This window comes from Salvelinus fontinalis, chromosome 40 (assembly GCF_029448725.1).
Source record: "Salvelinus fontinalis isolate EN_2023a chromosome 40, ASM2944872v1, whole genome shotgun sequence".
Taxonomy (NCBI): Eukaryota; Metazoa; Chordata; class Actinopteri; order Salmoniformes; family Salmonidae; genus Salvelinus; species Salvelinus fontinalis.
This window is the reverse complement of record NC_074704.1, coordinates 13,754,446-13,767,591: the sequence shown is the minus strand read 5'-3', so window position 1 is coordinate 13,767,591 and position 13,146 is coordinate 13,754,446. Positions and strand designations below refer to the sequence as shown.

General features: G+C 41.3%; 1 protein-coding gene across 1 annotated transcript; it reads right to left on the bottom strand.

The window, feature by feature from the left end:
* Window positions 1-2,087: 2,087 nt before the first annotated feature.
* Window positions 2,088-9,030, bottom strand: LOC129839061 (zinc finger protein 501-like). The gene is made up of 2 exons (XM_055906329.1): window positions 8,452-9,030; window positions 2,088-3,809 (listed from the first exon to the last, which is right to left on the bottom strand). Exons 1-2 carry the CDS (start codon window positions 8,792-8,794, stop codon window positions 2,758-2,760), a joined length of 1,395 nt encoding a protein of 464 aa, XP_055762304.1. The 5' UTR covers window positions 8,795-9,030; the 3' UTR covers window positions 2,088-2,757.
* Window positions 9,031-13,146: the final 4,116 nt, after the last annotated feature.

The window sequence follows — 13,146 nt, the reverse complement described above, 5'->3', positions numbered from 1 at the left end:
TCATCTGAAGACCCAGTGAGGGTGGAACTCAGTCAGAGAGCTGTTGAGGGACTGGTTAGGAAGAACACTTCTACAGCCAAAGAGGTGAGAGGTCACACATGGTTTAGATGGTAAATATTTATGTTCCCTTAGCGGTTCATCACGATAATTTCTCACCCCTTTTGGCTGTATGAAAGTTAATTTCCCCTCAGGCACACACATTTGTTCCTTGCTATTATGAAGGTCATTTGTGTAGAATGTACTTTTCCCCACTCATTCACCCCATCTCTTTAAATTGGTTATGCATATTCAGTGGCCTGGCTGCATCCAGACTGTCTCAAAGGCCCATCCTGGTAGATCTGAACCAATGCAAAGTGATCAGGTGACAGAAGTCACATTTAGGTGCCAGGTGTAACTGAGGCCATTGAGTGTTTTATGTAATATGACTAAATGTGTTTCTTTCTGTGTTGCAGGGGCAGTCAAGAAATGGAACGGCAAGGCCACAGAACAAAAGCAGAGCTGTGGGAGACAACCTCAAGCCCCTGGTAGAGTCGGGGGTGGTGTTTACCACTCCACCACGGCTTCAGCAGGCTGTAAAAGTGGGATTGATACTGTTTTTCATACTAAGATGGGTCTGTTGATTGGTCAGTCATTGGGTTAATTTGTTGAAATCAAATCAAGCTTTATTTATACAGCACATTTCAGACATCGATGCAACACAATGGCTTCACAGGAGAAAATAAACAGAAATATTTAGTACACAAACAGAAGATTAACAACTGAAAGACTAAAGAACATTCTAAGGAAATGCCATTGATTAAAATATTAATTGGATGCAATATCCAACCCAAAATACAAGCTTGTTTTTTAGGAGGGGCTCTGATAGACACTATGGGGGTGTCCACTGAAAGTTGACTAGTAACAACCACTGGGACTTAAGACACCCACCATGAGACCCACTAAATCTGCCCAAGAAGAGGAAAACAAAAGAAAAACCCACACCAAACTTAAAGACAGGAAGCAAACCAAAAAGGTGGTGCAACTAAAGGTGTTGACTCTCCACATCTATCAAGACAACTGGAGCACTGGGCCAGACACTCTTAAATAGAACCTGGACCAGCTCAGGTGAAACACCTTCCCACTAACGAGATGGACAAACCAGCACAGGTGTAACACATACTGACTAACGAGGTGACACCAATCAGTGCGCCCTACATGCTAACGAGCTATATGCGCTAACGAGCTAGACGTGCTAAAGTCCAACCTCAAAATATAAATGAAAAACCAAAGCCTGTAACACCTTCCCCCTTAAGACAACAAATAAATCCTATATTTTTTATGGACAAGTTCGCTCACCACCAACAGAAAACAACTTCCATTTCACATTATAATCAACTACAATGCTTCACCTTCACCAATATAAACACGGTGTCTACTGGCTGTCAACAATTAAAAACAAGAAAAAAACACTTAGTACTAAATAATAAAATACATAACTTTTTTTTCAAATTTTCCTTCTATAGAATCCTAAACTCCACTAGCTTCTAGAACTCTCGTCCACTTTTTATTTAACTGATGCAGGATTTGTAATAAATTTGATCATAGACGATTGATTATTATTCTGCGTCCATATATATATATATATATATATATATATATTATTTCTTTACCTTTATTTAACTAGGCAAGTCAGCTAAGAACAAATTATTATTTACAATGACGGCCTACCGGGGAACAGTGGGTTAACTGACTTGTTCGGGGGCAAAATGACATTTTTACCAGCTCAGGGATTCGATCCAGCAACCTTTCGGTTACTGGTCCAACGCTCTGACCACTAGACTACCTGAAAGTACATTGAAATTAGGTTGTTTTCAAGTAGTTTTTAAAAAAGACCTGAAAATACATATTTTCAACTATCACTTTCAACCACAACTGAAAGAATATTGGACGTCAGACAGTATTCTTTTCAATGACATGTTGCTAGGTGAGATAGCCCCAATATCAAAACACAGTTTTAACTTGTCCAAATCAATAACCAATGTGCAGAAACAGTTTCTGATATATTGAAAACCTAAACATAAAATGGGCTATATACACAAACATCTGCCACAATAATCACATTACTTGTATTTTTTATACAAGCTCCTTATAAACTGCACAAGCATAAGAAAAGTAGCAATAAATCACTGATATCGATTAGGGGGGGAAATCAGGTTGTAAGTTCTGTTGAAACTAACACAACTAAAAAAAACACATGGAAATGGGAGATATCTTTCACCTCACTGGTTAGAGGACAACCTGCAGAAGACAGTCAGCTACATTTTGGAGTGATGCAATTAAATGTAGGTGTCGCTGAACAAAGGAACACAACACTTATTTGTCATAACTCATAGATATCATGTTGAAATCAATTGTGCCGAGAGGAGGGAGATGAGGTTGCACGTCCTGTTAAAACTAACAGCTTTAAAAACACACGAAATTTGGGAATAATGTGTACATCACTGGTTAGAGGACAATTTTTGTTAAATCACAAAAATAGTACTCTTTCAATTCAGAGCCTGGTATTTTCCCAAGGCTAATATCCATATCACGCTAAAATCAATTGAATGGAGCAAATGTTTAGGGTTCTACATTGTGAAATTCCTTAAAATACTCCTTCTACAATGTTAAAACATTCTACATTGTGACATCATTAAAATACTCCTTCTACATTGTGACATCATTAAAATACTCCTACAATGTTAAAACATTCTACATTGTGACATCATTTCATTGATTTCATGAAACAACTCCATGTATTTTCTGATGTTTAATCAGAGATATTTTATCAAAGTATCTCTTGTCACACTGAACACAGCTATGAGGTTTCTCTCCTGTGTGTGTTATCTTGTGTCGAGTCAGATGGCAAGATCGACCATAACTCTTCCCACATTGATCACAGCTGTAAGGTTTCTCTCCTGTGTGTATTCTCTGGTGTTGAGTCAGAGAGCCAGAGCGACCAAAACTCTTCCCACATTGACCACAGCTATAAGGTTTCTCTCCTGTGTGTGTTCTCCGGTGTTTAGTCAGACAGCTAGATGTAGCAAAACTCTTCCCACATTGATAACAGCTATAAGATTTCTCTCCTGTGTGTATTCTCTGGTGTTGAGTCAGAGAGCCAGAATGACCAAAACTCTTCCCACATTGAACACAGCTATAAGGTTTATCTCCTGTGTGTGCTCTCTGGTGTTTAGTCAGACTGCTAGATGAGGTAAAACTCTTCCCACATTGACCACAGCTATAAGGTTTCTCTCCTGTGTGTGTTCTCTGGTGTACCGTCAGATCACTAGATGCAGCAAAACTCTTCCCACATTGACCACAGATATAAGGTTTCTCTCCTGTGTGTGTTCTCTTGTGTAGAGTCAGATAGCAAAATCGACCAAAACTCTTCCCACATTGCCCACAGCTATAAGGTTTATCTCCTGTGTGTGTTCTCTGGTGTAGAATCAGTGCTCTAGATGCAGCAAAACTCTTCCCACATTGATCACAGCTGTAAGGTTTATCTCCTGTGTGTGTTCTCTGGTGTTTAGTCAGACAGCTAGATGAGGTAAAACTCTTCCCACATTGCCCACAGCTATAAGGTTTCTCTCCTGTGTGGATTCTCTGATGAATTTTAATGCCTGATGAGGTGAATCTCTTCCCACAGTCAGAGCAGCAGTGAGTTCTCTTCCCTGTGGATCTCTGCAGGTGTTTATTGAGGTGTTCTGATCTGGAGGGACTCTTCTCTGCCTCGTCAGCATCATGATGTTGTTGAGACTCCCCAGAGGACCCACGGCAGTCCCGTCTCTCTCCTGTGTGAACAACAAAGTCAGACAGATGATTAAAGGCCCACAACAGCGGTAATCCACTGTAAAAGGTGATGACAACAGTGTAGCCATGATGTTGTACAACAATTGATGTCTGTAATGAATGTTAAAATGATTTAACAATTGTCTTAAAATGAGCAAGAATAGTCATATTTTAGTAGTAACATCGATGATTGTAGGCTAGAAATAAGTTATTCATGTTGTTGAAACCCTAAGCAGTGTGCCAGATGACTTTTGGTCTCCAATATAGGCCCCTTTCTGTGTTTGCTAAAATTGCGGCACGAGGGCGATGCACATCCAATTTGATTGTAGAAACTCCTCCCTGCTAATGAGGAAACCGATAGTTATGGATGTACTATATCTGCCTGGAGCAAAAATGGTGAGCAAATATTTTAGTTTTTCACAATGTATTCTGAATGTGAATGGGGGGAAACTCAGGGGAGTAACCTCCATTTCCAGGTTGCTTATGAGAACATTTCACATTACTTTGGATTATAAGTGTAAGGCTTGTTTGAATGTCCTGCTTAATATAATGTTTGCTACAGTACAGTATTAAAAATTATGTGTAATTATTGAAGAACTGCGTTAATGACAGTATCCATTTGGGTGTTGTCAATAAAGATACGATATTTTTTTAATTATCTTACCTTTAATTTAACCAGGTAGGCCAGTTGAGAACAAGTTCTCATTTACAACTGCGACTTGGCAAAGATAAAGCAAAGCAGTGCGACAAAACCAAAACAGAGTTACACGTGGGATAAACAAACGAACAGTCAATAACACAATAGAAAGTCTATATACAGTGTGTGCAAATGGAGTAAGGAGGTAAGGCAATAAATAGGCCATAGTAGCGAAGTAATTACAAATTAACACTGGAGTGATAGATGTGCAGATGATGATGTGCAAGTAGAAATACTGATGTGCAAAAGAGAGAAAAAAAGTTAATAAAAACATGGGGATGAGGTAGGCAGTTGGATGGGCTATTTACAGATGGGCTGTGTACAGCTGCAGCGATCGGTAAGCTGCTCAGATAGCTGATGCTTAAAATTAGTGAGGGAGATATAAGTCTCCAACTTCACCAATTTTTGCATTTCGTTCCAGTCATTGGCAGCAGAGAACTGGAAGGAAAGGTGGCCAAAGCAGGTGTTGGCTTTGTGGATGACCAGTGAGATATACTTCCTGGACCGCGTCCTATGGGTGGGTGTTGCTATGGTGACCAGTGATCTGAGTTAAGGCGGCCTAGCAAAGACTTATAGATGACCTTGAGCCAGTGGGTTTGGCGACGAATATGTAGCGAGGGCCAGCCAACGAGAGCAGTGGTATATGGGGCTTTAGTGACAAAACGGATGGCACTGTGATAGACTGCATCCAGTTTACTGAGTAGAGTGTTGGAGGCTATTTTATAGATGACATCACCGAAGTCGAGGATTGGTAGGATGGTCAGTTTTATGAGGGTATATTTGGCAGCATAAGTGAAGGATGCTTTGTTGAGAAATAGGAAGCCGATTCTAGATTTAATTTTGGATGGGAGGTGCTTAATGTGAGTCTGGAAGGAGAATTTACAGTCTAACCAGACACCTAGGTATTTGTAGTTGTCCACGTATTCTAAGTCAGAGCCATCCAGAGTAGTGATGCTGGACGGGCGAGCAGGTGCAGGCAGTGATCGGTTGAATAGCATGCATTTAGTTTTACTTGCGTTTAAGAGCAGTTGGAGGCCACGGAAGGAGAGTTGTATGGCATTGAAATTCGTCTGGAGGTAAATTAACACAGTGTCCAAAGAGGGGCCAGAAGTATACAGAATGGTGTCGTCTGCGTTGATGTGTATCAGAGAATCACCAGCAGCAAGAGCAACATCATTGATGTATACAGAGAAGAGAGTCGGCCCGAGGATTGAACCCTATGGCACCCCCATTGAGACTGCCAGAGGTCCGGACAACAGGCCCTCTGATTTGACACACCCACCTGTAGCACACGCTCCAGCAGGTATATCTCTCTGGTCACTCCCAAAACCAATTCCTCCTTTGGCCGCCTCTCCTTCCAGTTCTCTGCTGCCAATGACTGGAACGAACTACAAAAATCTCTGAAACTGAATGACCACTTATCACTTATCTCCCTCACTAGCTTTAAGCACCAGCTGTCAGAGCAGCTCACAGATTACTGCACCTGTACATAGCCCATCAATAATTTAGCCCAAACAACTACCTCTTCACCTACTGTATTTATTTATTTTGCTCCTTTGCACCCCTTTATTTCTATTTCTAATTTGCACATTCTTCCACTGCAAATCTACCATTCCAGTGTTTTACTTGCTATATTGTATTTACTTTTTTTTATCTCACCTCATTTGCTCACATTTTATATAGACTTATTTTTCTACTGTACTGTATCTACTGATATTACTGTATTATTGTATGTTTGTTACACTCCATGTGTAACTCTGTGTTGTTGTATGTGTCGAACTGCTTTGCTTTATCTTGGCCAGGTCGCAGTTGTAAATGAGAACTTGTTCTCAACTTGCCTACCCGGTTAAAAATAGATCAGCAACGGTGGCTTGCAAACAGTGGATAGTAAGTAGCCCACCTTTGGAATAACTATATATAGTTATAACTGTAGTATCCTGTATAACTGTAGTATCCTGTATAACTATGTATAGTTATAACTGTAGTATCCAGTATAGTCTGGGAGGAGGTGAAACCACTCAGGCTTATTTGATGTGATCTAATGTTTTGATCATCTAGTTTTCCTTACAAGCATTCATTTACCAAAGGGGGTTCGGTCATTCCTTTGTTTATATACTGTCTCATTGACAAAAATATTTTGGATTATTTGTCTACATCATTCCTTTGTCTCAACCCAGTACACAGTAAACGTGCCGAGGTTCTAACGTTGCCAAGGAGAAACATTTTATTTATTTATCGTTTGGAGGTCTGACATCCAGGAGACACATTTTATTATTTATTTAAAGTTTGGCGGGTTGGGGGTCTGACATCCAGGCGACACATTTTATTATTTATTTAAAGTTTGGCGGGTTGGGGGTCTGACATCCAGGAGACACATTTTGTTATTTATTTACAGTTTGGAGGGTTGGGGGTCTGACATCCAGGCGACACATTTTAGTTCTAATGGTGCCGTTCTGATATTCTTTTCAACTTCTTTTCCCAAGCATCTTACATTACTCTGAGACTAGTTATCCTGGGGAATAGTTTGAATACATTTGCAAAAAATCTAAACCTGTTTTTGCTTTTGCATTATGGGGTATTATGATGTTATTATGGGGTATTGTGATACATTTTATAATAAAGGGATGCACTGATATTACATTTTTGGCCAATACAGATATTCAATATTTTCCTTGCCCCAAAAACGATACCGATAACCGATATTTAAAACTTGAGGCCTTTTAAGCATTCTAGTACAGCATTCTAATAGTTAACACACACACAGACGCAGCGGTCCAAGCCATTGCATCTCAGTGCAAGAGGTGTCACTACAGTCCCTGGTTCGAATCCAGGCTGTATCACATCCGGCCGGGATTGGGAGTCCCACAGTCCCGTGTGGCTCAGTTGGTAGAGCATGGCGCTTGCAACGCCAGGGTTGTGGGTTCAATTCCCACGGGGGGACCAGGGTTCAATTCCCACGGGGGGACCAGGATGAATATGTATGAACTTTCCAATTTGTAAGTCGCTCTGGATAAGAGCGTCTGCTAAATTACTTAAATGTTAAATGGTAGTTGTCTGTTATTGGTGTAGAGTGGACGACAAAGGAGAGGGATCCCACATGTGGATATGAAGACACAAATTATCTTTATTACTGGAAAATATTAATTTAAAATCCAGGAACTTTACAACTTTAGCTCTCTAGGTCAAGCCAGTAGGCTACAGTAGGTTGTAACTCTTTAGGTCACACCAGTAGGCTACAGTAGGTTGTATCCAAGTGGAAACAATTATCAACCCAATGTGGAAAGTGTCGAATTGTGTCAACAACTAAATGAATGGCTTATTTGCTACGTGAGGTTTACTTGATCCAACAGAAGTTTCGTAATGATTAAGTTGTTATGTGGACACGTGACATATCGACAACTTTAAATAAAAACACTAAAGGAGTTGTCTCCAGATCGCTATGCATATTCATGCTAGTAGCTTAGCATCTCTCTCCATTGAATACAGGCGGTTAACGTCAACAACCCTCATAGAATATAAACAATAGATTACAATAATAAGATGTATCCACCAATCTAAAGAAAGGATAGGCGGGAGCTAGACAACCCGCAGTGCCGCTTTGTGGACAACGACTCCCCTTGTGAGGGCGGAGAGACATCTTGTCAGTATATCCATAATATTTGATGTAGCCAACCCAACTCTCGCATGGCACTATTGGGGGGTATGTTGTGTAGTAAAACATCACTACATGCCGCGCCCCCCAGTCTGCGGTCAGCAGATAGACCCTTCTCAAATATATATGTTAAGTCACTTTTGGAAACGGAACAGCGAAAACATGGGGTAGCTTGTTCTCTACGTCGTCTGATTCTAGACATATCAGTCATCATCCCAGGGCCCTCCGTTGAAGAGGTATTGACGAGCCAACCCCGAATATCCAAAGTTAAAAACAAATTTAAGGCGGTACTTACTGATGTTAATCAGATCTCCTATCTCCTCCTCTTCATCTTTCAATGTGACAGTAATCTCCCCTTCCTTCTTCACTCCAAAAACTGCATTCCCCTCTTTCTCTTCCTCCTCTTTTACTGTAACATCCTCCTCTTTCACTCTGAACGCGTCTTCCTCTTCTTTCACTGAAACGTCTTTCTCTTCTTCTTTCACTGTAACAGCCTCACTCTCTACTTCTTGTTTTACTGTGACATCATCCTCTTCTTCCTTCTCCTCTTTCACGACAATGTTCAGCCCCAGACCTTCTTTCTCCGACCAGCAGACCTCCTCTTCTTTAACAAGAGGGGAGTAGTTTAGGGAGCTCATGTTCGGGGATGTTAGCTAGCTAGCTATCATTAGCGACTAGGCTAGTGCTAATTTAACCAGCCAGATACTATAGCTGACTAATACAAAATAACGTAATATTCAATTAAGTAGGTTAACAAGTAGATACGACAGAACTGTGTCTAAAACACAGTAGCTAATTTACACCGAAAGCGTATAAATAGCTTGAATCTTTCGGCTGTGTTGGCTAGCAAGCTACCGAGGTGGTTGACGAGATGTTTATGAAGAACCGTCCACTAGATTATACGTCATGCTGGCAGCATCGCCTGAAAGACGCACATCGCCGTCTGCTGACTGGAGTGGGAAACGCAGTTGAGGATCATATTTTATTTTCAGACAAAGATTATTGTAAATGGATTTAATTAAATAATACTATTATATTGAGACATACAACGACAGGAATGTGTTGATTGATTAGTGCGAATAAAAAATGTTTACCACGGCATATTTAAGGCAGTTTCATTAAGTTATACTACATCTAAATTAGCAGCTAGCTACTGTAGGTCTATACTGCTCCTACATGGTGTAACAATACATCATATAGATGTATATAATGAACAGACTAGGTCTATACTGCTCCTACATGGTGTAACAATACATCATGTAGATGTATATAATGAACAGACTAGGTCTATACTCCTCCTACATGGTGTAACAATACATCATGTAGATGTATATAATGAACAGACTAGGTCTATACTGCTCCTACATGGTGTAACAATACATAATGTAGATGTATATAATGAACAGACTAGGTCTATACTGCTGCTACATTTTTGTGTTATTATGTTGTATTTATTTCTCCTTTATTTAACCAGGTCGGCCAGTTGAGAACAAGTTCTCATTTACAACTGCAACTTGGCCAAGATAAAGCAAAGCAGTGTGACAAAAACAACAACACAGAGTTACACATGAACAAACATTCAGTCAATAACACAATAGAAGATAGAGAATATATTTTTATGTTTAGGAATACTGTGAAACTGTGAAACACGATCATTCCAATATTAATGCAGATATTATGGACATTTTATTTAAAACATGTAATTACATTTTAATTGTAGCTCCTTTAATTTAGACCCAAAATGTATTTGCTATAATGTGTGCCATTGCCCGGCTATTAAAATGGACAGGCGACTATTTGAGACTCAGCCTTGAATTAAAATTTTATAGAATGTTAACTTTGATTGTCTTCAATGAAAATGATAGACCTTTCAAACATGGAATGCAACATTGTGTGCAACATTATTGTCAACTGACTTGATGTCTACGGTGCCAAAGAGATTGATAGGTGGGAGTGTTGGGAGTGTCCAGTGTGTTGATATAACGGTAATAATGTCAAAATCCCACTTTTAACAACCATCAGAATTGGTTAACAAAAGGTTGCATCTCAACGTGGCAATAAACAGCAGGCAAAGTGACCGTGTCAGGACAAAGTTAACTCAAACGTTTTACCAATGGAACACTTGATGTAATTAAATCAAACGTTTTACCATTGGAGCACTTGATATAATTAAATAAAACGTTTTACCATTGGGACGCTTGATGTAATTAAATCAAACGTTTTACCATTGGAACGCTTGATGTAATTAAATCAAACGTTTTACCATTGGAACGCTTGATGTAATTAAATCAAACGTTTTACCATTGGAACGCTTGATGTAATTGAATCAAACGTTTTACCATTGGAACACTTGATGTAATTAAATCAAACGTTTTACCATTGGGACGCTTGATGTAATTAAGTAATTCGAATATAAAGACTACGCTGTATCAACAAAAAAACGGATTGCAACTTGCAAAACATCCGGGGAGAAAATTACAGACGGAGGCGTAACAACTTCCAACTTTGTTCGACATTTGAAGCTGCACAAAGAACGGTAAGTCGTGGCTAATTGAGCCAACAGCTATACAATATTTGTTTTTGCTAGTATAGCATGTAGGCTAACGTAACATTAAATCAATGAGCCTCCACACAGTCAGTCAGTGCGGGAACGTGAACATTGCACCCAAGATTGCGCTACAACTGGCTAGGCAGTTGTAGTCTATGTATTACTCATCTCATATGTATATACTGTATTCTATCCTATTCTACTGTATCTTAGTCTATGTATTACTCATCTCATGTGTACATACTGTGTTCTATCCTATTCTACTGTATCTTAGTCTATGTATTACTCATCTCATATGTATATACTGTATTCTATCCTATTCTACTGTATCTGTCTATGTATTACTCATCTCATATGTATATACTGTGTTCTATTCTACTGTATCTTAGTCTATGCATTACTCATCTCATTTGTATATACTGTGTTCTATCCTATTATACTGTATCTGTCTATGTATTACTCATCTCATATGTATATACTGTATTCTATCCTACTGTATCAGTCTATGCCACTCTGACATCACTCGTCCAAATATTTATATATTCTTAATTCCAATCCTTTAGATTGTGTATATTGGATATTACTTGTTAGATATTATTGGACTGTTGGAGCTAGAAACACAAGCATTTTGCTACACCTGCAATAACATCTGCTAAACATGTGTATGTGACAAATAAAATGTGATTTGATGTATAGAGGTCTGGTGTTGGAGATCATTCCACACTCTGTGTTCTACTACCCAGGTCTGGTGTTGGAGGTCATTCCACACTCTGTGTTCTACTACCCAGGTCTGGTGTTGGAGAACATTCCACACTCTGTGTTCTACTACCCAGGTCTGGTGTTGGAGATCATTCTACACTCTGTGTTCTACTACCCAGGTCTGGTGTTGGAGATCATTCTACACTCTGTGTTCTACTACCCAGGTCTGATGTTGGAGATCATTCCACACTTCGTGGATCTCCTGCAAGTATTTTCTGATTTAATCAGACCACTTGAATGAGAGTATCTCTTGTCACACTGATTAGGCTTCTCTCCTGTGTGGCTAAGTTCAAGTTGGCTACTGAGGTTCCTCTCAGCTCTAAGCTGAAAGTCGAAGGCCAGAGGGCAGTAAAAAAGTTTTTTGGAGTAACGATTCTCAGCCGTTTTTGCTTTTCTTTTCAGTTTTTCCTTTTTTGAAAGAGAGCGGGAGTGGAGATGGGGCAAAATTCTTCAAATAGGTCGGTCCCTGGGATCGGGCTGGCGAATACGGTTCGCTTTGTGTGGAAGGACAAATAGATGGAGCCATTCGGACGTGAAACTTTTGGAAGGACTATCTTAATGTGGATCCTTAAACTGACAGGGAAGGATGTGTTTTGCCTCCTAGGTTACCCGTTGGAGGGAATTTAATGATGTGGCTTTACACACAGAAGAAAAACATGACGAGATCCTGAAAAAGGTGAGAGAAGTGGGAGGTGCGAGGCCGATGTGCCATTACGAGGTAACCAGCTTGGCAAAAAACAATTTCAGGATTGTAACTGTGAACATTTATACTCCGTATGTCAAGGACGAGGAGGTGAGGGCCTTTCTGGGGAGATACATGGATGACATCTCCTCAGCAAGGCACCTCAGGGACTCCCTGGGTTTTTGGAACGGGAGGAGAGACTTCCAGGCCCTCCTCAGGAAGGACCCAAAGGGACTGGGCGGCTACCTTCATCCTCCAGCTATGTTCTCCCTGGGGGCTGACAGGGGGACATTGTTTTATGCACGTCAGCCCCCGTTTTGCAAGCGTTGTATGGCCTACGGCCACATCCTAGCCTCGTGCAGCACAAGAAAGTGCAGATTTTGTGGATCTGGGGAGCACGAGGCGAAGGACTGTGACGAGCTCAAGGCGTGCCACAGGTGTGGCTCGTCAGCACACCTGTGGCAGGAATGCCCGGCTCGTCAGAGGTCACACATGTCTGCGGCTGGGGGGGGGGGAGCAGGAGCGGGGGATGGGGGAAGAAGGGGAGGCCCAGACCAAGAACCGAGCACAGGCCCAGAGGGGACGGCCTCACGGAAGGAGGAGGAGCAAAGAGCGGCAGCAGGAGGAGAGGGGGACAGAGAAGGCACGGGAGCAGCAGAACCGGGAGGAGAGGAGGGAAAAGAGGTGGAAGAAAGCAAGGGAGTGGATGAGCCAGAGAAGGCAGCAATGGGGGGAGAGGTGGTGGAGAAGGAGTCGGTGGCAGGACCAGTGGAGGAGGAGGGGGAGTGGGGGGACAGCAGAATGTGGAGCGCCCTCATGGAAGAGATGGGGGGAATGGTGGAGGAGCTTGTGGGGAGGGAGGGTGGTGTCTCCCTGTTACCGCCATCGCCAAAGAAGAGAGGGAAGAGGAAGGGGCTCTTGACAGACAGCGAGAGGGACGGGGGGGAGGGGGGAGGGGGTGGCGAAGCGAGTGATGGGGGCGGGAGAAACTGTGTCCTCGC

What these genes read in the sequence shown, in the direction of transcription:
- LOC129839061 (XM_055906329.1), bottom strand. Translation starts at nt 8,794, where the DNA reads ATGAGCTCCCTAAACTACTCCCCTCTTGTTAAAGAAGAGGAGGTCTGC. An exon ending in AGGAGATCTGATTAACATCA is followed by an intron (nt 3,810 to 8,451) that starts GTAAGTACCGCC and finishes TTGTTCACACAG; the next exon opens with GAGAGAGACGGGACTGCCGT.